The sequence below is a fragment of the Chiloscyllium plagiosum genome, unplaced genomic scaffold (assembly GCF_037043375.1).
Source record: "Chiloscyllium plagiosum isolate Xiang-an unplaced genomic scaffold, Cpla_swu_hap1 HiC_scaffold_27, whole genome shotgun sequence".
Classification (NCBI taxonomy): domain Eukaryota; kingdom Metazoa; phylum Chordata; class Chondrichthyes; order Orectolobiformes; family Hemiscylliidae; genus Chiloscyllium; species Chiloscyllium plagiosum.
The window spans coordinates 15,789,461-15,814,721 of record NW_028270165.1 but is presented as its reverse complement, the minus strand read 5'-3'; the positions used below and the strand labels follow the sequence as shown (position 1 = coordinate 15,814,721).

The window sequence follows — 25,261 nt, the reverse complement described above, 5'->3', positions numbered from 1 at the left end:
AATTCCTCACTTTTATCTATACCTCTCTCGTACACACGCTCTGTCTCAGACACAGATACACACCACCCAACACTCTCACAGGCTTATACTCCATCACACTCATACATTACCAAGCATGCACAGAGGCAAACATATACTCTTAGGCAAACTCTCACGCGCGCGCGCACACACACACACAGGTTTATGGGGTGAATTTGCATTTGCAGATACATTCAATTTTGATCAAAAAAGCACACAATCAGCAGGCAGTCAATCCATGTAATATTTTATAAATTCCTACTTTGGAAATGGAACCAGTCTGATTCAAGATTGGGAGACAGACAGAGTCAAACCTCACATCCTTCATGTACTGAGCTGAGATGTCACTGATTTCTATAAAACCTTAAGTCATCTCAAGAATGCGATTCAAAAGTACTTCTGAGCTTTACATATTAATGAACCAAAACCCGCAACCCATTCTAGAAGATGAAAGACTAAACCACAATCTTGATTTGTTCTATATATCCTATCAGTAGTATGACACTTTGATCGGTTGCTATATGTTCCTGCTCCATAGCTACCCGATGAAGGAGCAGCACTCCGAAAGCTAGTGCTTCCAAATAAATCTGTTGGATGATAACCTGGTGCTGTGATTTTTTTCACTTTATCCATTCCAGTCCAACACCGGAAATCAGCCACACTGCTGTGCGTCTGGAGTCACGTACAGGCCAGACCGGATAAAGGATGCAGCTGGGACGACTGAGTGAATCAAATGGGGGTTTCTTCCACCCCCACACCCCTAAAATGGTTTCACCGTTAGATTCTGAACTCCAGATTTCTGACCAAATTCAAATTCCACCATCCGTCGCAGAGGGAATTGAACCCGGGACTCCCTGCAACTCCGTTGATAGTCCAGTCGATAATGGCACTCGGCCGTCACTCCTTCAATCCCCCTGAGATGGCACGTGAACTCGCTGGTGGCTCAGAAGGTGGGAGGAGTGGGTGAAGCCCTTCGCGCATTCGGGACAGCTGAAGGGCCTCTCCCCCTTGTGGGCTCGCCGGTGCTTCACCAGGGCAGAGGGATCGCTGAAGGCCTTCCCACACTCGGGACAGCTGAAGGGCCTCTCCCCGGTGTGGACCCGCTGATGCTTCAGCAGGTTGGAGGAATTGCTGAAGGCCTTCCCGCACTCGGGGCAGCTGAAGGGCCTCTCCCCGGTGTGGACCCGCTGATGCTTCAGCAGGTCCGAGGAATAGCTGAAGGCCTTCCCACATTCAGGGCAGCTGAAGGGCTTCTCCCCCGTGTGGACCCGCCGGTGGGTCAGCAAGATGGAGGAATTGCTAAAGATCTTCCCGCACTCAGTGCAGGGGAACGGCCTATTCCCTGTGTGGACCTGCTGGTGGGCCTGCAGGGCGGAGAAATTGCTGAAGGCCTTCCTGCACTCAGGGCAGGAGAACGGCCTCTCTCCGGTGTGACTGCGCCGATGAATCTCCAGGGCAGATGGAGCACGGAAGCCTTTCCCACAGTCACCACACTTCCATGGTTTCTCCACGGGGCAGGATTCCTCGGCTTTCTCCATGGCCGAAGCTTCAGTCGCGCACAAACACGTGTAGACGCTCTCCACGTCGTGAATTCCTCTTTCCAGCCGTATAGCTGCTACACGCTCCTCATTCAGTGCGCTGCAACAGTTGGGTCTCTCATTCAGTCCCACTGATGCTGAAAATGTACTCAAACGGGAACCAAAAAGCTTTCCTCCTTCTCATAGACTCATAGTTGAAAACTGTTGCGTTCCCGATGGACTGAGTTACTGTCAGACATTGACATCAAAGTGAAGACTGTAGACGCTGGAGAGTCAGAATCGAAAAGTGCGGCGCTGAAAAAGCACAGCAGGTCAGGCAGCATCCGAGGTACAGGAAAGTCAACGTTTTGGGCATAAGCCCTTCATCTGTTGATCTTGAAACTTCCGTCTTCAGATCTTCAAATACTCTGTAAAAAGAGATTACAAAGGTCATCACTGTCAGTCCAGGGTGGAAATTCTGAACAAGGAATTCTACTTTCTACGGAATACTTTTCTTTATTCCACAAAACTAAAAGCACCATCTCACTCCGCTCTAACTAATTCTCCTGAAGGATCTTCCAGGGGCTGAAAAACATCAAGACTGACATCTCTGTGCATTTTGGATAATTCCACCTGGAAGTGAATAGCTTTCACAACACTGGGATCCTGCTGAGAGTGAGCAGGTCTGATTTTGGGAAGCAAAAAAAAAAGTGCCAATTCAGGGTGAACCTGCAATCAGTTTCTTGAGGAAGAACCAGACGCAAAATGGTTAACGACCCGGGAAGGGGGGAGCAAAATGAGACATCGAGGCATTAACACCGACACCAGAGAAAAACTGAACATACAGACATGGCAAACATCGTTGGAAAGCCAGGGTCATAGAGACATACAGCACAGAAACACCCTTTGGTCCAACACGCTTGTACCAAACAGTACAAAGAGATCTTGGTGTTCTTGTACACCAGCTAATGAAGGTAAGCATGCAGGTACAGCAGGTAGTGAAGAAGGCTAATAGCATGCTGGCCTTCATAACAAGAGGGATTGAGTATAGACGCAAAGAGGTCCTTTTGCAGCTGAAAAGGGCCCTGGTGAGACCACACCTGGAGTATTGTGTGCAGTTCTGGTCTCCAAATTTGAGAAAAGACATTCTGGCTATTAAGGGCGTGCAGCGTAGGTTCATGAGGTCAATTCCTGGAATGTCAGGACTACCTTACGCTGAAAGACTGGAGCGACTGGGCTTGTATACCCTTGAGTTTAGAAGACTGAGAGGGGATCTGATTGAGACATAAGATTATTAAAGGATTGGACACTCTGGAAGCAGGAAACATGTTTCCGCTGATGGATGAGTGCCGAACCAGAGGACACAGCTTAAAAATACAGGGTAGACCATTTAGGACAGAGATGAGGAGAAACTTCTTCACCAAGACAGTGGTGGCTGTGTGGAATGCTCTGCCCCAGAGGGCAGTGGAGGTCCAGTCTCTGGATTCATTTAAGTAAGAGTTGGATAGAGCTCTCAGTGACAGTGGAATCAAGGGTTATGGAGATAAGGCAGGAACAGGATACTGATTAAGGATGATCAGCAATGATCATAATGAATGGCGGTGCAGGCTCGAAGGGCAGAATGGCCTACTCCTGCACCTATTGTCGATATTCCAATCAAATCCCATTTGCCAGCATTAGCCCATATTCTTTTAAACCCTTCCTATTCATATATATCCATTCAGATGCCTTTTTAAATGTTGTAATTGTACCAGCCTCCACCACTTCCTCTGGAAGCTAATTCCTTACACGTACCATCCTCTGGGTGAATACATTGCCCTTTTGGTCAGTTTTACACCTGCCCCTCTCCCCCACCCTGAACCAATTACCCACCCATTCTGGACTTCCCCACCCCAGGGAAAAGACCTTGCCTATTTACCCTATCCATGCTCTTCATGATTTTATAAACCTCTATAAGGTCACACTTCAGCCTCCGATTCTCCGCGGAAAACAGCCCCAGCCTGTTCAGCCTCTTTCTATAGCAGTGGATCCAAAGAAGTGGCGTACAAATTGGCTAAAACTAAAGCAGCAGATCTGAAGACTGGGAGCAGTTCAGGTTTCAACAAAAGGATTGATGAAAAGGGGAAATGGGGTATGTGAAGAGGCAAAAAAAGCATTAGTGAAAACAATTACACTTAGAAACAGGCAAAGGTCCCATGTGGAAAAAAGAGATGGCAGACCAATTCACCACATACGTTGCTTTGATCCTCACAAAGGAGGACACAAGAAACATCCCCAAAATGTTGGGGAACACATGGTCCATTCAGGACAGAACTGAAGGAAATGAGCAGTTGTGTAGAAATGATGTTGGGGAAATTGATGGGATTAAAAGTTTACAAATCCCCAGCACCTGGTGATCCAAACCCCAGCCCAAGTCATCCAATTGTCAAATCTTGAGCTGACCTTAGCAGGACTTATACAGTTAATGGTAAGGTCCCAGGGAGTGTTGCTGAACAAAGTGACCTTGGAGTGCAGGTGCATAGCTCGTTGAAAGTGATGTTACAGGTAGATAGGACAGTGAAGGTGTTTGGTATGCTTTCCTTTATTAGTCGGAGTATTAATTAATGGAGTTAGGACGTCATGTTGTGGCTGTACAGGACATTGGTTAGGCCACTTTTGGAATATTGCATGCAATTCTGGTCTCCTTCCTATCGGAAGGATGTTGTGAAACTTGAAAGGGTTCAGAAAAGATTTACAAGGATGTTGCCAGGGTTGGAGGATTTGAGCTATAGGGAGAAGTTGAATAGGCTGGGGCTGTTTTCCCTGAAGCGTTGGAGGCTGACCTTATAGAGATTTATAAAATCATAATCATGGATAGGATAAATAGACAAAAGTCTTTTCCCTGGGCTGGGGGACATCCAGAACTGAAGGGCATAGGCTTAGGGTGAGAGGGGAAAGATATAAAAGAGACCCAAAGAACAACTTTTTCACTCAAAGGATGGTGCGTGTGTGGAATGAGCTGCCAGAGAAAGTGGTACAGGCTAGTACAATTGCAACATGTAAAAGGCATCTGGATGGGCATATGAATAGGAAGGGTTCACAGGGATATGGGCTAGCTGCTGGCAAGTGGATTTAGATTTGGTTGGGATATCTGGTCAGCATGGATGAGTTGGACTGAAGGGTCTGTTTCCATGCTATGATGTTTGTCTTGAGTTTCCCATCTGAAACTTGCATCATCCTGAAAAGAAATGTACAAAAGCATCACTGTGAGCACAGATTTTAAAAAATTAGGGGACAGTTCGACTTTCTACAGAACACTTTTCCTATCTACTCGCTGAATGTATTAAGTTTGAATCCTACACATGATCCCTCCCCCTGCATTGAAGTTCAAATCCATCCTCATGTCTTTCCTCCACTCCTGGTGTTCGCCCTTTTCTCTTGTCTACAAACTGAAACTAACATCAACACGTCAATGCTTTCCTGGTCACTGCCATCTTGGAAGCACCCACATTCTGTTCCAGTGCCACAGATTATCACATTATTTCATCTCAAATTCACAGCCCATCTAAGTGTTTTTTTTTCTGGACCTCTCTCCCATTCCCTTTTCCTGTTTTAAGGCCACACAGACCAAGCTCAGGGCCAGGTCTCCCAGAGTGAAATGAGGAAATTCTAATTGACACAAAGGCTGCCCCGAAGTTGGAATTCTCTCCCGGAAATGACAGCGGACGGTGCCTTCACCAAGATGGCCGCCCGCGATGCCGGCCCAAAGACAACCTCCGCCCGACCTTCACAAAAATGGCCGCCGGGCGCTCCAGGCCCAAAGACAACTTCCGCCTGACCCTCACAAAGATGGCCGCCGGTTGCCCGGGCAACCCGAGTGCTCCTTCGCCGGTGAAGTAAACACTGGGCCTGCGGGGCTTCTATTGGAGGCCTGAGGCCTCCCCCTAGGAGTTTATAAACTCCCAGTCTCCCTCCTCCCGCGGTTCCCAATCCTACCCTGTCTCACTGTCTCCTCTCCCCGGGGGCAGGTGCCAGGTCTTGGCGATCGGGGCTGGCGACCTCCTCCGGGATGTTTCGGAGACCTGTCCGTGTTCGGAAGAAGGATCCCCGGAGCCGAAACGCGCTGCTGGACCTGCTCAGCCTTTCCCAGCGGTTTTTGTCCTGGTCCCTTAGGCCCCTGGCGCCATCAGCAACACTGCCGCCGTCCCGCTGCGGGAGCTACACTGCGCACGCGCCAGCTCGTATAGGGGCGGGGACCTGATGAGTGATGTCATCTTCCGTTCAGGGGGCGTGGTTGGGAGAGTCCTCCGCGAATTCGGAAACAATGGGGGCGGGGCGATAGTTTTGCTCGCCCCAGCCCCCTGAAGGTTGGGTTTCTTTTGGGTTCGAACGTAGTTTTTTTATTCAATGTTCAGAAGTGAGCTGAATGGGTTCTTTCTTGATTATAATGTTTTATTAAAATGTCTCTTGATTAAATTTTAAAAGTATAAGTGATAAATGCTAACTTAGCCTGGAGCACTTCTTTTTAAGAGCAAAAAGACATTGTTATCTTCTGGGTGTGTAGATTTTGGATGAGTAAAGATGGCCTTTAGTATAGTGATATGCCCTTCCTGTCGGAAATGGGAGATTAGGGAGAATTTCCACGTTACTGACGATTGCCTGCAGCAAGTGTCCTTGGTCACGAATCCTATCAGATCGACTGGATCTGTTGGAGCGACAGTTCGAGGCAATGAGGAATTTACAAGAGCTAGGGGGAGTGATAGATAGTTATAGGAAGGGAGAAAAGCTGCAGATACAGTCAGATAGATGAAGTAACACCAGGAAAGGTAGGAGAGGTAAACAGATAGTGCAGAAATCTTTTTTGGCTATCCCCGTTTCAAACAAATATGCAGTTTTGGAAAATTTAGGGGGTAATGGACTGGGGAATGTAGCATGAACAGCCAAGTTTCTGGTACTGAGACAGGGTCTAATGTAATGAGGGGTATGCTGGGGTCCAAGCGATGATTGTGACAGGGGACATCATCACAGAGAGACATTTCTGCAGCCAGCAGCGAATAATCAGAATGATGTGTTGCCTCCCTGGTGCCAGGATCAAGGATGTCTCAGAGAGGGTGGAGAATGTTTTGAAAGGGGAGGGGGACAAGCAGATGGTCATTGTACACACTGGAACCAATGACAGCGGAAGGGAAAAGGATGAGATTCTGAAGGGTCAAAGAAAATTAGGCAGGAATTTAAATAAGAAGGTCCTAGAGGGTCGTAATATCTGGGTTACTCTCAGTGCTATGAGCTAGTGAGGGTAGGAATAGGAGGATAGAGAAGATGAATGTATGAGTGAGGAGCTTGTGCAGGGGAGAAGGGCTCACATTTTTGGATTGTTGGAATCTCTTCTGGGGTAGAAGTGACCTGTACAAGAAGGACGGATTGCACCTAAATTGGAAGGGGACTAATATACTGACAGGGAGATTTGCGAGAGCTGCTCAGGAGGCTTTAAACTAGTAAGGTGGGAATAGTGAGGAAAGAGGTCAATCTGAGACTGGTACAATTGGGAAAAGGAGTGAGTCAAGCAGTCAGGGTAGGCAAGGACAAAGCAGAGAACAAGTTAGGATTGATAAATTAAATTGTATTTACTTCAATGCAAGAGGCCTAACATGGAATGCAGATGAAGTCAGGGCATGGGATATCATAGTAATCACAGAAACGTGGCTCAGGGATGGACAGGACTGGCAGCTTAATGTTCCACACTACAAATGCTATAGGAAGGATAGAAAAGGGGGCAAGCGAGGTGGGGAGTGGTTTTTGATAAGGGTTGGTATTACAGCTGTATTTAAGTAGGATATTCTTGGGAATACATCCAGGAAAGTTATTTGGGTGGAACTGAGAAATAAGAAAGGGATAATCACCCCCCTCCCAAGAGGCAGCGGGAAATTGAGAAACAGATTTGTAAGGAGATTTCAGTTATCAGTAAGAATAATATGGTGGTTATGGTGGGGGACTTTACATCTTTGCCCCCTCACACTAAACTAATGTCCTCTAGTTCTCGACTCCCCCGCCCCAGGAAAAGACTTTGTCTAATTTACCCTGTCCATGATTTTATAAACTTCTACAAAGTTACCCCTTAGCCTCTGATGCTCCAGAGAAGACAGCTCTATCCTCTTCAGCCTCTCCCTATAACTCAAACTCTCCAACTCTGGCAACATCCTTGTTCATCTTTTCTGAACCCTTTCATGTTTCACAACATCCTTCCAAAAGGAAGGAGACCAGAATTGCACGCAATATTCCACAAGTGTGATACAGCTGAAACATGACCTCCCAACTCCTGTACTCAATGCTCTGACCAATAAAGGAAAGGATACCTTCTTCACTATCCTATCTACCTGCAACTCCACTTTTAAAGGAGCTATGAACCTGCACTCCAAGGTCTCTTTGTTCAGCAACACTCCCCTGGACCTTACCATTAAATCTATAAATCCTGCTCTGATTTGCTTTTCCAGAATGCAGCCCCTCACATTTATCTAAATTGAACTCCATCTGCCACTCCTCAGCCATTGGCCCATCTGATCAAGATCCCGTTGTAACTCTGAGGTAACCTTGCTCGCTGTCCACTACACCTCCAATTTGGTGTCATCTGCAAACTCACTAACTATACCTCCTATGTTCACATCAAAATAATTTACATAAATTATGAAAAGTAGTGAACCCAGCACCGATCCTTGTGGCACTCCACTGGTCACAGTCCTCAAGTCTGAAAATCTACCTTCCACCACCATCTATCTTTGAGCAAGTCCTCCTTGTGTTCCATGAGATCTAAACTCGAACACCTTACTGAAGTCCACATAAATCACGCCCACTGCTCTATCCTCATCAATCCTCTTTGTTACTTCTTCAAAAAACTCAATCAAGTTTGTGAGACATGATTTCCCATGCGCAAAGCCATGTTGACTATCCCTAATCAGTCCTTGCCTTTCCAAATGTATAAATACTGTCCCTCAGGATTCCTTCCAACAACTTGCCCACCACCGACATCAGGTCTATAGTTCCCTGGCTTGTCCTTACTGCCCTTCTTAAACAGTGGCACCACGTTAGCCAACCTCAGTCACAGGTGAGGTGCCAGAAGACTATCAATGATACAAATATCTCAGCAACTTCCCTCGCTTCCCACAGAGTTCTAGGAAACACATGATCAGGTCCTGGGGATTTATGCATTTCAAGACATCCAGCACCACATTCTCTGTAATATGAACATTTTTCAAGATGTCACCATCTATTTGACTACATTCTATATCTTCCATGTCCTTCTCCATAGGAAACACTGATGCAAAATACTTGTTTAGTATCTCCCCCATCTCCTGCGGATCCACAGAAAGGCCACCTTGCTCATCTTGGAGGGGCCCTATTCTCCCCCTAGTTACCGTTTTGCCCTTAATGTATTTGTAAAAACCCTTTGGATTCTCCTTAACTCTAGTCGCCAAAGCCATGTCTTTTTGCCCTCCAGGAGTACAGGAGTTGGGAGGTTGTGTTTCTGCTCCTCCATCTGATGGTCTCTTGCTGTCCTGGACACAGAGTGAGAATTGGGAGCAGGAGTAGACTATTTGGTCTTTCGTGCCTGCACCAGCATTGAACAGATCATAAATGGATATGGTTCTCCCTACATAGCGATGCAGAGGCTGGGACTACTTTCATTTGAGCACGGGTGACCTTACAGAGGTTTATAAAATCATGAGGGGTATAGGTGAGGTGAAGATTTAAAATACATTTGGAGATGTACATGAATAGGAAAGGTTTGGAGGGATACGGGCCAAACACAGGCAGGTGGGACTAGTTTAGTTTGCAAACATAGTCAGCATGGACTAGTTGAGCTGAAGGGTCTGTTTCTGTGCTCGGCGAAAGTGAGAACTGCAGATGCTGGAGATCAGAGCCACGATTAGTGTGGTGCTGGAAAAGCACAGCAGGTCAGGCAGCATCCAAGGAGCAGGAAAATCAACATTTCGGGCAGGAGGGGCTCCTGCCCAAAGTGTCGATTTTCCTGCTCCTCGGATGCTGCTTGACCTGCTGTGCTTTTCCAGCACCACTCTAATCGTGTTTCTGTGCTGTCTGACTTGAACAGTTCTGTCCTCGTCTTAAAACCATTTTCTTGCCTTCCCCCATAACCATCCACTTCAGAGACCCGGGTTCAATTCCCGCCTCAGGTGACTCTGTGTGGAGTTTGCACGTTCTCCCGGTGTCTGCGTGGGTTTCCTCCCACAATCCAAAAATGTGCTGGTTAGGTGAATTGGCCATGCTAAATTGCCCATAGTGTTAGGTGAAGGGGTAAATGTAGGGGAATGGGTCTGGGTGGGTTGCGCTTCAGCGGGTCAGTGTGGACTTATTGGGCTGAAGGACCTGTTTCCACACTGTAAGTAATCTAATCTAACTGCAGGAAGGCATCCCCACTTCTGAACTCAATTCCACTTGCTAATATACCACTTGCCTTGCTGATCGCTTGCTGCACCCGTCTGACAACTGGCAGTGACTGGTGTAGAAGGACGCTGAGACCCATTTGTCCATCCACACATCATTCTTGAAGAAGGGCTCGTGTCTGAAACATCAACTCTCTTGCTCCTCGGATGCTGTCTGACCTGCTGTGCTTTTCCAGCACCACACTTTTCGACTGATCTGCAGTCCTCACTTTCTCCACATTCCAATGTATCACCATTTAAATAATGCACCTCCTTTGGGCATTTTTTTGTATCACAACAAAGGCTATAACTTCACACGGTGGTACTGCAGTTGCCATATGTTTGCCAATTGAGACACAGACCAACATTGCACAAGTATCCCCTCTCTGAATTCGCTCTTTCCTTTCAGTTTCTGCAAGTCAACAATTGAACCCCAGCATGAAAAAGAAATGGAAGCATTGGGCGAGAAAAAAGGGCCATACTCACAGATATTGAATGGAGGAAAAATGTTGCAGTCTGGGAGTAAATTTCAATCTTCATTCAGAGAGAGAGAGAGGAGCAGAAGCAGAAGCTCAAGGTCCAACTTCCGCATTCAGACAATACGGCGGCTCTGATTGGCAGGAGGACCCGCCCCCTTTCGGTCCTCCAGGGCATCCTATTGGTTCTTCAAAAGAAGGTCGCGTGCCCTTTCAAGCACGTGCAGTGCTTGCTGACACCGAAGGTCATGCTCAGTATTCCCTGTGGAGATGCTACTGTTACTGACAGATTTTAAGTGTCCAAATGCCAATAGGAGTTCAAAAGTCAATTTTTTATTCCCCCTGTGGTTCAACATTGTATTCTTTTTGCATTTTAATGGCTATTCAACTTTTGTATGTCTTTTCCCCAGGGTAGGGAGAGTTCAGAACTAGAGGGCATAGATTTAGGGTGAGACCAGAAAGATTTATGAGGGACCTCAGGGGCAATCTTTTAACACAGAGAGTGGTGTGTGTATGGAATGAGCTGCCAAAGGAAGTGGTGATGGCTGGTACAATTACAACATTTAAAAGGCATCGGGATGGGTATATGAAAAGAAGAATTTATGGGGTATGGGGCAAATGCATCACTACATTAATTTAGGATATCTGGTCGGCATGAACTGAAGGGTTTGTTTCCCGCTCTGTGACTATTTTTACATAGTTGGAACCAATTTCACAAAACAAGGAATAAGCCATACACCCCTTCCAGCCTGTCCTGAGCTGTGGCCTCACTGCACATTTTTTAGTTCAAGTTTCAGAAAGATTTCAGCAGCTCTTGTAAAAAAAATTGAACATGCTTTCAGACTTCAACTATGTTTCTGAATATATCATTGTAGCTATTCTCAAATGTTTAAAATCAGCCCTTTCAGAACGTCATTTAAATGCAGAGGTTTTCTGACAATAGGTGTGAATTCTGTCTGGGTCCCAATGTCGAATCAGACTGACACGCTTGTTAGAAAAGCTCTGCAGTTAAATTACATTCTGGGATTAACATATCAAAGAACAGAAGCCAATTCTAAACGATGAAATATTTAATCTAAAATTGTTTAATGAATCACATCTCCATGACACTCGACTGCTTTGACGATAAATTCTATGATCATGATCTTATTCTCCACAACCACCGAATGAAGGAGCAGCACTCTGAAAAGCTTGTGCTTCCAAACAAACCTGTTGGACTATAACCTGGTGTTGAAAGATTTTTAACTTTATCCACCCCAGTCCAACACCAGCACTTCCACATCGTTTCTAGTGAACACAGCCCACACCTCCTGGTGCTGCCAGGAAACTTTACAATGCTAATGAAATAATGCAGTACCTGTACTCACAAAAAAATTACCATTTCTAACAATAATAGCTTCTCATTCACTGCTCCGTCTGATACACTACACTGGAAACGTAGTGCAGGAGGCTACAAGAAGTAAGCAGCTTTAAAACAAAAACCTCCTGGAGCTCAATAAGAGTCTTTCATTAAGAGTCTGAGCCCAGCGGTAAGTTACAGCTTCAGATCCCCCCAGCAAAAAGGTGTAGAAAAAGTAGGTTATATTTTTTAAACAGCTCAAGCTCAAAGTGCACACACTCCCTCCTTTACTATTAGTCACCACCAAGTTGTCCCTTTGTAATTGGATCCTTGGTACAGCCTTAACCTGTGGGAAGTGCTGCCTCACTCACCAATTTCAACCCATACCCTGTTTCCAAGTAATTTTCTCCCCACTCATTCTCCAGGAGGTGGGAGTGTTGAGTCAACCAGACTGCTGTGGGTCTGGAGTCATGTGTGGGCCAGACCTGCTCAAGGATGCAGCTGGGACGACTGAGTGAATTCTTTCCCACAATGACAGTTTCCTTCCCAAAAAAAAGGACGTGACTGAATCAGATGGGGGTTTCTCCACCCCCCACCTCCCGAAAGTGGTTTCATCGTTAGATTCTGAACTCCAGATTTCTGACCGAATTCCAATTCCACCATCTGCCACAGCGGGATTCAAACCCGGTAGTCCCTGGAACCGGTTTGATAGTCCAATCCAATATTGCACTCAACCGTTGTTCCTTCAATCACCCTGCGATGGCACGTGAAGCTCTTCCCTCACTCAGGGCAGCTGAAGGGCTTCTCTCTGGTGCAGACCCGCTGGTTTTTCCACAAGTTGCCCAACTGACTGAATGCTTCCCACATACGGGGCAGGTGAATGGCCTCTCCCCAGTGTGAACCTGCTGCTATGTCAGCAGGTGGGAGGAATTGATGAAGCCCTTCCCGCACTCAGGGCAGGGGAACAGCCTCTCCCCGGTGTGACTGCACCTATGAGTCTCCAGGGCAGATGGGAAACAGAAGCCTTTCCTGCAGTCGCCACACTTCCATGGTTTTTCTACGGGGCGTGATTCCTCGGGTTTCTTCATGGTGGAAGCTTCAGCCACACACAAACATGTGGAGCCCCTCCCCACCCTGACTTCCTCTTCCCAGGCCGTATAACTGTTTCAGGCTCCACTCTCAGTGCACTGCAACGGCAGTGCAACGGCACCAGTCCCACTGATGCTGAAAACGTACTCAAACAGGAACCAAAAAGCTTTGCTCCTTCTCACAGAATCAGAGTTGAAAACCGTTGCGGTCCCGATGGATTGAGTGACTGTCACATTGACGTCAAAGTGAGAACTTCAGACGCTGGAGAGTCAGAGTCGGAACGTGCAGTGATGGAAAAGCACAGCAGGTCAGGAACAGGAGAGTCGACGTTTTGGGCAAAAGCCCTTCATCTGTTGATTTTGAAACTTCAGTCTTCAGATCTTCAAATACCCTGTAAAAAGGGATTTTAAAGGTCACCACTATCAGTCCAGGGTAGAAAAGAAAAGATAAAGTAAAACATAAAAGATATCTATCCCACCCATTTCCCAATCTCTATCTTTCCCCCCCCAACCTCACCTGAGTAACTAAGACACAAACCTGAGTTTGCAGAGTCTCCTCCCTCCCTGGATTCACTCCAGTTGCTACAAGTGAACAGATTTCCCCCCCCCCATCCCTCTCAGGGTGAAGAGCTGCCCAGAGGGAGGGAGTTCCACTCAAACCTGACAGGGACACTTCCCCGTCATGACGTTAAAGGCGCGAGGGGGTGGAGCAAGTCACGGGGGCGTGCAAAGGGGCGGGGCGTGTCAAGGAGGCGTGCGAAGGGGCGGAGCGGGTCAAGGGGGCGTGCGAAGGGGCGGAGCGAAGTCGACAACAGGTCACACCACACTGCGCCTGCTTCGGCCGGCTCTCAGGCCCGCCCCACGCTGCGCCTGCGCTGCACTGCATTGTACAGTTTGGACAAACCCGTTCTCTTCAGAGAATCCCCCAAAGTGTGGAAGCAGGCCACTCGGCCCAACGAGTCCACACCGATCCTCCGAAGGGTAACCCACCCAAACCCATTCCCCTATTGCTCTACATTTAACCCTGAGTAATGCACTTTACCTGCACATTCCTGGGCACTATGGGTAATTTAGCACGGCCAATCCACCCTAACCTGCACATTCCTGGGCACTATGGGTAATTTAGCACGGCCAATCCACCCTAACCTGCACATCCCTGGGCACTATGGGTAATTTAGCATGGTCAGTCCACCCTAACCTGGACAAAGTTAAACATCACATAACACCAGGTTATAGCCCAACAGATTTATTTGCAAGTACTTGCTTTCGGAGCACTGCTCCATCATCAGGTGATTGCGGAGTATAAGATCAGAACACACAGAATTTATGGAAAAACATGACAATGTCCTGCCACTGAAATGATATATTGAACTAACCTGGCTTGTTAAGGCTTTCATCTTTCAGAATGGGTTGCAGGTATCATTAATATGCAAATCCCAGAACTTCTTGTAAGGCACCTTCTCGAGAGAACTTAAAAGTTTTATAACAAAAGGTGACATCTCCGCTCAGACAATGTATTAAAGGTGTGAGGTCAGGGTCTGTCTGTATCCTAATCTTTAGTCAGACTGGTTCTATTATCAAAGTGGAATTTACAAAATATTACATGGATTGACTGCCTGCAGATTGTGCATTTTTTGAGCAAAATAGAATGTATTTGCAAATATAATTCTGCAAATACAAATTCATCCCCATGGACTCGTTTGTGCATGAGAGAGAGAAAAAGTCTATTTCCGTGCTGTATATTTCTATAACTATTTTGTAACAGATGGTTTATTTCTGTTGATGTAAATATTGTTGTAAATCTTAGCTGGGTACTAATAGTTAGATGGAAGGGAGAGAGAATTCCTCAAGTAGGGCACCATAAGAATCCTGGGAGAGTCCTATTTCTGGTTTACTTCCTCATGAACAAACATTAAACACGAGCACCTATTTATTTTGAATTTTGTTTCATTTTTCTTGTTTGATTCCCTGCTATGACTACACTCTGTGTCTGGGTAGTTGACAGGCTGGGAGATTGTGGGTTGGGTAAAACTGAATGTTTTACTCTTCCGGAAGGTGTAAAAGGGGGGTCAAAACTTCAGCAGAGCTGAGAACAGACTGACATCACACTCCGGGGGAACAGGGAGATCAACAGAGGACAGAGAAATCAGGACCTGAAACCTGAGCTGACACCAGACTACCCTATGATTAGTGTTTGGATTAGCAGGGCCAACTCTATACCTTTACCTAGCTTCCCATTTGATTACCCCCTCGCTATTGAGGATCCAATCCTTGCCATCCTGAAGCCATGTCTCTGTAAGGAGTCTCAGGTCATAATTATTCCCTTCAATGTGTGCAGTCAATTCATTCACTTTTGCTACAATGCAGCAAACATTGAGAAACAATGTTTTTAGTTTCAATTTTTGTGATCTTTAAAATCCAGTTTTGATCGCTGGTATATTTACTCTCCTTGTCCCTTTCTATCATTCTCTAATGTTCATTTTCCACATCACCTCACCGCTCAGCAGGCCTGATTTGGATTGGCCATGCTAAATTGACCAGAGCGTCCAGGGATGTGCAGGTTAGGTGGGTTAGCCATGGGAAATGCAGGGTTATAGTTTCATAGTAATAGAAGCAGGAATAGGCCATTTGGCCCTTCCAGCCTGCTCCACCATTCATTAAGATCATGGTTGATCTATCCATTGTCTTAGCTCCTCCTCCCTGCATTGTCCCAACTACCCTTAATTCCCGTACCATGCAAACACCCATCCAACTGTGTCTTGAATATATTTAATGAAGCTGCCTCTACTGCTTCCTTGACCAGAGCATTCCATAGATTCACTACTCTCCGGGATAAGCAATTTGTTCTCATCTCTGTCCGAAATCCACTCCCCCTAACCTTGAGGCCTAGTCTCACCCACCAGCAGAAATGACTGAATACGGTAGGGCTTCATCCCAACAGTGCAATCAATTCCCACTTTCCAACAAAATCCCAGATGTCCTCACTCACTCAGTTGCTGGGTCACAAATGAAAGATTTCATTTTAACTTCTTCTGATCCCATTAAGGGCAAAATATCCTTGAAAGCTGCTCTGCAAGTCCAGTCTTCACAACCACATTTCTGCTTTCACCGAAGACGATTAGAGTCTTACAGCACAGAAACAGACCAGTCATCTCAACTTGACCAGATATCCTAAATTAATCGCGTCCCATTTGCCAGCATTTGGCCCACATCCCTCTAAACCCTTCCTATTCATGGACCCAGCCAGGTGCCTTTTAAATGATGTCACTGCACCAGCCTCCACCACTTCCTCTGGCAGCTTGTTCCATACATTCACCACCCTTTGTGTGAAGAAGTTGCCCCTCACTTCCCTTTCCCCATTCACCTTAAACCTATGCCCCTCTTAGTTCTGGACTCCCATACCCTGGGGAAAAGACCTTGGGTATTCACCCTATGCATGCCCCTTATAAACATGTTAGGTCACCACTCAGCCTCCGATGCGCCAAGAATATATCCTGGTCTATTCAGACTCTCCCTGTAGCTCAAACCCTCCTACTCTGGCAACACTTCGCAAATCTTTACCAATCCTTTTCAAGGTTTCACAACACATTTCCTGTAGCAGGGTGACCAGAACTGAACGCAGTATTCCAAAGATGGTCCAAACAATGTCCAGTACAGCCGCAACATAACCTCCCAACTCATCTACTCAATGCTTTGACCAATAAAAGAAAGCATCCCAAATGCCTTCTTCATTATCCTGTCTACCTGTGACTCCACTCTCAAGGAACTATGAACCTGCACTCCAAGGTCTCTTTGTTCTGCAACACTTCCCTTAACTATGTCAGTCCTGCCTGGATTACTTGACCAAAATGCAAACCTAACATTTCTCCAAATTCAACTCCATCTGTCATGCATTGGCCCATCAGCCCATCCGGTCAATTTTAATTTATAGTGAATTTTGTTTCCTCTCTTATTTCCTAGATGCTGAAAATCTCCATCCCACACACACTCCGTCTATTCTCACTTTGCTGATCCTAATCCCTGCTGTACCTCATCCTGAAGGGTCTGGTTCATGCTGATTAACAGGCCCATACTCGGGAGGGGGGAGGGTCTAATTGAAACATACAGAATACTGAACAGCCTGAACAGAGTGGACGTTGGGAATGTGTTTCCATTGGTTGGAGGGACTAGAACCAGTGGGAACAGCCTTAGAGTAAAGGGAAGACCTTTCAGAATGGAGGTAAGGAGAAACTTCTTCAGCCAGAGAGTGGTGAAACTTATCAGTCACGATTGAATGATGGAGCAGACCTGATGGGCTGAATGGCCTAAATTTCTGCTCTGATGTCTTATGTTCTCTTGCTGTCCTGGACAGTGAGAGAGAATTGGAAGCAGGAGTAGGCCACCTGGTCTTACAAACCTGCACCAACATTCAATGGATTGGTTGTGATTCTGCTGACATCTAGATGAATAGGTTGGGACTTGTTCAATGGACCACAGGAGGTTGAAAGGTGACCATACAGAGGTTTATAAAATCATGAGGGGGATAGATGAGGTGACTGCCAGGTATTGGTTCAAGATTAGGCAGCAAATTTGAAGGCGAGAGGAGAAAGATTTCAAAAAGGCAGGAGGGGCACCTTTTTTTCAAACACAGAGTATTTTGTTTGTGGAATAAATGTCCAAAGGAAGTGATGGATGCAGGTACAGTAACAATATTTAAAAGACATTTTGATAAGTACATGAATAGGAAAAGTTCAGACGGAATTGGGCCAATCTAGGTGGGACTAGTTTAGTTTGCGAATATGGTCAGCATGGACTAGTTGGGCTGAAGGGTCTGTTTCTGTGCTGTATGACCCTGTAACTGTTCTGTACTGATCTTAAAATCATTTTCTTGCCTTCCTCCATAAACATCCACTTCTTTGTTGTTCTAAAATCAGATGAGCTCAGCCTTGAACATATTCAATGATCCCCTAACTACAGAGAGACATTCTCAATTCTGAACTCAATTCCTTTTGCTAATATAACACTTGCCTTGCTGATTGCTTGCTGCACCTGTCTGACAACTGGCAGTGACTGGTGTAGGAGGACGCTGAGGCCCCTTAGGATGTTCACACATCATTCCTAATAAAGGGCTCGTGCCCAAAATGTCAACTCTGCCGCTCCTTGAATGCTACCTGACCTACTGTGCTTTTCCAGTACCACACTTTGACTCTGATCTCCACCATCTGCAGTTCTCACTTTCTTCACATCCCAATCCATCACCATTTAAACAACACACCTCCTTTCTGCTTTTATTGCCACAGAAAGGCTCTAACTTCACATTGTGGTACTGCATTTGCCATGTGTTTACCAATGGTGGTCTTCTCTACATTGGGGAGACCGAGCATAAACTTGGGGAACGGTTCGCCGAGCATCGCAGCTGGGTCCACAGAGGCCAACCGGACCCTCCCAGTCACCATCCATTTTAATTCCCCTTCCCACTCCATTCCTGACATGACCATCTTTGGCCTCCTCCGTTGCCATGCCACACCAAACCACAACTTGGAGGAACAACACCTCATCTCCCGCCTGTGCAGCCTACGGCTCGGAGAACTCAACATTGAGTTCTCCAATTTCAAATAACCTCACTTCCCATCCCCAACCTCTCATTTCCACTCCTCCCTGCCACCAACCAGTTTCCTTCCTCCCCTTGACCAACCAGGTCGTACCCTCAGCTTGCCTTCACCTATCCCCACTTCACCACACTGCCCCTTGCAACCCCTTTATCTGCATCTCCCCCTACACTCATTCCCAGTCCTGCAGAAGGGTTACACCCGAAACGTCGACTTCTCCACCTCCTGATGCTGCCTGGCTTGCTGTGTTCTTCCAGCCTCCTGCCTGTCTATTTCGCCAGTTGAGACACAGACTCAGACCAACGTTTCCAGAGTCTGTCTCCTCCCTGGATTCACTCCCTTTGCTTTCAGTTGCTGCAAGTCAACTATTGAACACCAGAGTGAAAAAGAAATGGAAAAGGGGGCAAGAAAAAAAAAGAGTGCCGTACTCACAGATCTTGGACAGAGGAAGGAATTTACCGTCTGGGTGAAGCTCATGGTCCAACTTCCGCATTTAGACAATAGAGTAGCTCTGATTGGTAGGAGGACCTATCTCTTTCCGGTCCTCCAGGTCTCCCTATTGGGTCATCAGGAGAACGGCTTGCGCCTTTTTCTGGCGGACGGATGAACATGCGCAATGTTTTGCTGACACCGACGGGCATGCGCGCTGCGTTGCTGACACCGGCACACATGTGCAATATGCTCTTTGGGGATGTTGGTGTCAGTGACAAATTAAAAATCCAAATGCCAATAGGGGAGAAAAAAGATAAAGGCACAATTTTTTTTCCCCGTGGGTCGACATTTCATTGCTTTTGCATTTTGTCTGCTGCTCAACTTTTGTATGTATTTTCTCCTTGTTGGGAGAGAGTGTGCCCCAATGAGCTGTCTGTGGGAAGGAGCTGTAACCAGTTACACAGATGAAAAAACATTACACTATTCGCAGTAGGGAGTGACTGTACATGTTTTCCGAATGTGATCACACTTTCAATTGTTCATCAGAAACAGGGAGCCAAAAGGACACCAGAACTGCAGAGAAGTCGTGGAAAAGTGGGGAATGTGGGAAGGGATTCCATTCCCTATCGGTACATGAGATTCATCAGCTCAGTCGCAGTGGGGAGAGGCCGTTCTTCAAAACATTATTTCCTATTGACAAAAACACATCCACGCTGCCTGATTACCTTGAACTTATACAAGTGCCCTGTCATAACATCTTTAATCATAGCTTTGAACATTTTCCCTATGACATATGTTAAGGTAAATGGTCTGCAGTTTCCTGTTCTCAGTCACCCTTTTTGAAGAAAGGAGTTTTCCAATCTAAAGAAATCTTCCCTGAAACTAGTGAGGTTTGGAAAATTAAAACCAATGCATTAACTATTTCACGAGCTAGTTTTTCTTTAAGAGTCCATGATGAAATCTTTTGGGCACCTGAGACTTGTGAACTCATAGTTCCAACAGTTTACTCAGTACGACTTCCCTGGTAATTGTAATTGTCTTCAGTTCCTCCTTCCCTTTCAATTCCTGATTTCCAGCTAAAGTGTTACTTTTATCCTCTCTACTGAAGACAGATTCAAGCTCTTTTCAATTCTCCGACCATCTCTTTATCCTCTGTTATTGAATCCCCAGACTCATTTTCTACAGAACCAACACTTACTTTGTTAACTTTAAAAAAAAAAGCTGATAAAACATTCCAATCTTTTTTTAAAATATTTTTGGCTAACTTTCTAACTCTAATTGCTGTGCTTCTGCCTGTATTATTTCTGATAATTTTCCCCAGCTCTCAACTCTCGCATCAACCTGTCTGCGTATTCTAAAGAACTGACCTTGGTTAAGTGTTGCAAAACACACAGGGGCAAATTTTTCATCTCCAGAAAGTCTTAGTACTTAACACGATAACATTCACTTTGAAATATTGTTCTTCCAAACTTTACCAAGCACATCTTCCAGATTCAAAATCCCACAATGACACCCAGTTTTGTTATGATCATTAATTTTGAAGAGAAATTTGAATATCCAGTGATTAACTGGAAGAACTGTTCACGAGGTTTTCACATTTTTAAACAAAAAAAATCAACTGGATTAATTTAGCAGAATAGCACATATGGCTTTAAATTGCAAATCCAGTTTTCTTTTGAGTGACGGATCCACACCAGATGAGGATCTAATACCTGGATTTAGGCTGTTGTCAGGACCTTTTATTAAACACAAAATGGCATCTCAATATAAAGTAATAGAACAACATGGCTTCAGGCTACACATTAACACTGTGTTTAAAATGGCTAAAAGCTGCATTTCTGCATTTCTGAGCTAACTGAATTACAGATTAAGCAAACAATGCCTTCTTCATAGTATGGATCTAATTAAGCTAGATAGGACATTACTGACCATCCTAGCTAACCTTGAAGCACAAGTATGAGGAGATAAAGCATATGAAACAACATTGTTTCCCAGGGTTAACCTGTTGTCCATTATGTAATTTCATGCTGTACTGTCTCCTAAGAAACATATGAAAATTGCTTTTTGTTCCAAGTTAATCACGCAATTTCTCCAAGGAACACAGAATATTTTAATATCTGTGTTGCTGGACAAATCTTTGCCCGGCCGTTACTAATTAAAATGTGAAACCTTCCTGAAGCAGACCATACTCCTCGAGTTCAGTTGATCGATCGCGGAACTGAGACACCTCCTCCTGGGGGTTGAGGTCTTCAACTCTCACTGTGCTTTTGGTGTGACCCATGATTACACAGACTTGTGGGAACATAGAGGATTTTTAACCCCCACGGGGCAGACTAATAGTAATGCCATTTTGTCCAATCAATCTGGCAGCTATCAAGATATTCAGCTCACGCTGAGGCAATGGATACAGTCTCCAAAGGAATGAGCAGATGGATGCTGCTGCCGAGCAGGCAGCCTTCCACCCCAAACTTCTGGTCCCATTGGGTCCCCAGCAAAACCCAGATAGAGACAATATGGGGATAGGAATCCCAGGCCTGGGTATGGGACTGAAATCACAGGGGAGGCCCCCTGCTGAACAGCACAAACTATGGCCTCAAATAGGGTACTCGTTTGATACTCAAACTGAAATGTGGGTGATCCCTGATGGATTGGTTTGTGTTCCTTCTTTGCTGCTGCTTCCTTCAGTTGATTATGTGCATTATTGTACACACTTGGGCAAGAAGGAAATGGTAATACTTATTACAAACTTGGTGACACCCAGATTTCCAGAAAACAGCGAGGAAAAGAGCTGAAGCGTGTTTAATTTGTAAACAAACAAGATGCATGCTGTAAGAGGGATGCCCTGAGGTTGTTAACTACCTCCTTGCCTCGTCAACCTTTTTACTTGTCTACAACTTGCTTTCATAGAATTATGTCGCGTACATTGTTAACGATATTGTCTAATAATAGCAGATGTATTTTGTAGATGAATCAAAACCATCCCAATGACTGAAACAGCTGACTGTTGCCCTTCAACTAGTGTTGGACAACTGGGAAATATTTGCATCAGTTAACCAAAACTCTTCAGAGTTTACATTCATGGGTACGCCAAGCCTCAGCATTAGGACCGGGACATATTGGAGCTGAGATGGAAAGGCCTGTTCCTAGTCCTGCTGGGTTACCCGGTCAGCAGTCAAGGTCAAGGGGAGGCCGCATGGACACACACAACACAATGCAAACAAGCGCCACCCCCTGGAGGAACACCAGACGTCCCGTCAGAAACACATCTTCAGCCTTCATCCGTGAATGGCTCAGCCTGATCATTCTGCCTTTTACTGAACTCTTTCTTATCTTTCTTTCACTGACTATGTTTGATTGGGACACAATGGATAGCCTGATAATCTGTAGTAAACAGGAATTACAGTGTAATACTTTTCTTTACAGGACATTACCTTTATGCAGAAAAGCACAGCCGCTCTAGCTGCTGGGTTTGTGCCCATATTCCCATCCACTCCAAGGGAGGGATCCCCCTGAGATCCATACCTTTTAATGACCCTGCCGAATGGGGGCTGCATCAGGGTCATTCTGCTGCTGTCACAACTTTTCACATCCCCCTGGTTTCCGAAATGGGTGAGCACCCCAAACTCTGACGGGGATAATACCCACCTCCACTGGCAAGTAGTGGGATATACAATGGATACATTCAAGGGTTGGTTCCAGCCTCAATATTACTTCTCCTGTGATCTTCGGGCACCCGGTGCGAAGTGGGGAGGACAGGTCACAGGACCTCCTCATGGGTCTGCTCCTGGGGCTGGCCAAACTGGCTATAAACAGGTCCAGGCAGCAGGCCATGGAGGGGATCATTAGGGCCGACTGCCTGCCCCTCCTCTGTAGGTATGTCAGAGCCGGGGTGTCTCTGGAGAAGGAGCACGCGGTGCCCACCAACACCTTTGTGTATTATTTCCCCCTCCAACTCTATTTTGATTTGATCGCTGCCCTCCCCCTCACTATTTGATCATGCAGCATTGTCCTCTGAGAAGGGCACTGCTTGTCACTGGCCACTCAGGTGTTTCCTTTCTTCCTGGTGGTGGAAGTTGAATAAAAATTTGTGCACTTGTTGTCTTTCACTGTGTCGCACACCTGCACACACAACATAGGTGCAGGGAGAAATATAAGCACTCCTGCAGTAAGGTGGTAGTGTGGGGGTAGAGAAGAGAAAAAAAATACAAACCTGCCCGAACACCCCCGTCCCTGTTCCTCACCAATCTCACAGCCACGACTCCACCTCTAGGAAGTATTTGCATCAAGAATAAGCATCCCTCAGGATGGCAGGCTGGTTTCAGTAAGTGTCTGCACTCCCTACTCCTTACTTCAACTGCTTACCAGCCCACTGCAGACAGGAGCATACTTAACCTCAGGGTTCCCAACAAGACCACCATCAATTCCTCACTTCCCACCTTTTGGATTGGAACCTAATTTGTTGCCCTTCAACGGTTCCGATTTCATTTGTGGCCATACGGCCTACTCCTGGCTGCCTACCTCCTGGACTGGCAGCTGGTATTTAGGTTATGCTGTCTCTTTCCTTTACCACTCCCACACTTTGCCTTTTGAGAATTCCAAACCACACATCGAGAGCATTCACAACTTTTCAGCACCTTTTCTCTACCTTCTCCCCTCCCTATGCTGCCCTGCACCTTGAGGTTGAGGGTTAGTGAATTGCTACCACTCTGGAAGAGATTGCCAATGCCACATCTTCAGCCTTTGATCTGGTCAATGCAGGGATGGTCACTGTCCACACCATTGCTCTCCAAAGTCACATGGCCCTCGACTCCCTGTTAGCCGAGAAAGGAGGCATTTGTGCCCTTATCGGCTCTGACTGCTGTACATACATACCTGACTCCAGTGAGAACATTACTAACATTGCCGCCCACATTGGGTAAGGCGGCCTCCTCCCTCCATAACACTACTCCCCATTGGGTGGCTGGCTTGGCTTTTGGGCTTCTGCTCTCTTCCAGGGCCTTGTGCTTCTCATTGCTGATTTTGTTCTGCGAGCACATAGCATTATTTTCCAGAAACAGTTCTGTGCCCATTTCAGCTGCCTTCTGATGCCGAATATCCCAGCATCTTCCCAACTTGTGCCGCTTCTCATTTCTGACATTTCCGCACCAATAGATGGTTTCACTGACACTCTCTCTCCTGATCCTGGTGACCTGGACTATGACAGTTACCTTGGCGACTCTAAACCCCCATCACCAACAAACCCCACTGGGTCCACTACATCCCTCCTTTTGCCGGTTCCTCTGAACTGACCTCCTGATTTGGTAAAAGGAAAGAAGAAAGGAATTGTGGGAGAATTAATATATTCTGGTCAGCCATTTTGCCACGTATTAAAAACCTGGAAACCACTTTCAATCTCAGCTTAGTGCCTGCTTGCCAAAGCTTATGTTTCCCAGACTAACATTGTGTTTCCCAGGCTCAACAGAGACAGTCGGCCTTGCAGCTGTACTGCTACCTGATAAACAAATTATTTTCTTGCATGGGAATATCCTTCTCTTTGCAAGGACCTATTGTATACTTATCAGATTCTAAACAAAACTGTCCAGACACTATGTGACTGGGTAAAGTGCCTCAGTTTGCTCATTATCCTGCAATTAACAGATTGCTAATTGTTATTTGATTGTAACCTATATTATCACACAACTTTTGTTTGTCGTCGGAGTGACTTCTGATTATTAGGTCGTCTTGGCTCTCACTGTGAGCTCCCGAATAAACAGTCAATAACTCAAGGTTTGTGTGTCATGATTACTTATCCAATACTTATTGGACTACTACGAGCAAGTCACCCACAGCATAATCCACTGCCATCACCAACATGGATCAAGAGGCCATCCTTTTTTGCAGACAAGTGAATGTATCAAGCTCAGGAAACAAAGCCTATCAAACATTAACAGGCACAGATCTAGACCAACATTTTCCAGAGTCTGTTCCTTCACCTCGATTGACTTTCTTTTTCCCTCAGCTCCTACAAACCAACAGCTGAACCCAAAGATGTGAAAAGAAATGGGAAAGGGGCGAGAAAAGAGAGTGCTGTACTCACACATGTTAAACAGAGGAAAGAAGTTGCAACCTGGGATAAAGGTCAACCTTCATTCAGAGAGAGGTGTAGTCGCAGCTTCAGAAGCTCATGGTCAAAACCATCCGCATTCAGACAATACGAGGGCTCTGATTGGCAGTAGGACCAGGCTCCTTCCGGTCCTTCAGGGTTTCCCAAAGGTTCGTCTCCCCGTCCATCAGAGCGATGAGGGGCGGCCCCAAATCGATTTCACACATGCGCACCATCAGCACTGCTCACGACCGATAGAACGGTTTATTGATCGCATGGGATTGTGGGTTCTGCAACAGCCATTAAA

General features: G+C 46.0%; 1 protein-coding gene across 6 annotated transcripts; it reads right to left on the bottom strand.

The window, feature by feature from the left end:
- Positions 1-428: 428 nt before the first annotated feature.
- Positions 429-25,030, bottom strand: LOC148143226 (uncharacterized). 6 transcript variants are annotated; one of them, XM_087974088.1, is made up of 3 exons: positions 24,949-25,030; positions 10,436-13,244; positions 429-1,963 (listed from the first exon to the last, which is right to left on the bottom strand). In XM_087974088.1, exon 3 carries the CDS (start codon positions 1,554-1,556, stop codon positions 924-926), a length of 633 nt encoding a protein of 210 aa, XP_087830214.1. In that variant the 5' UTR covers positions 1,557-1,963; positions 10,436-13,244; positions 24,949-25,030; the 3' UTR covers positions 429-923. The 6 variants fall into 6 exon arrangements, with proteins under 6 accessions (XP_087830214.1, XP_087830216.1, XP_087830213.1 ...); XM_087974090.1 differs by having other exon boundaries at positions 10,436-10,687; positions 24,949-25,018; XM_087974087.1 differs by lacking the exon at positions 24,949-25,030 and adding an exon at positions 14,229-14,372.
- Between the last annotated feature and the right edge of the window lie 231 nt (positions 25,031-25,261).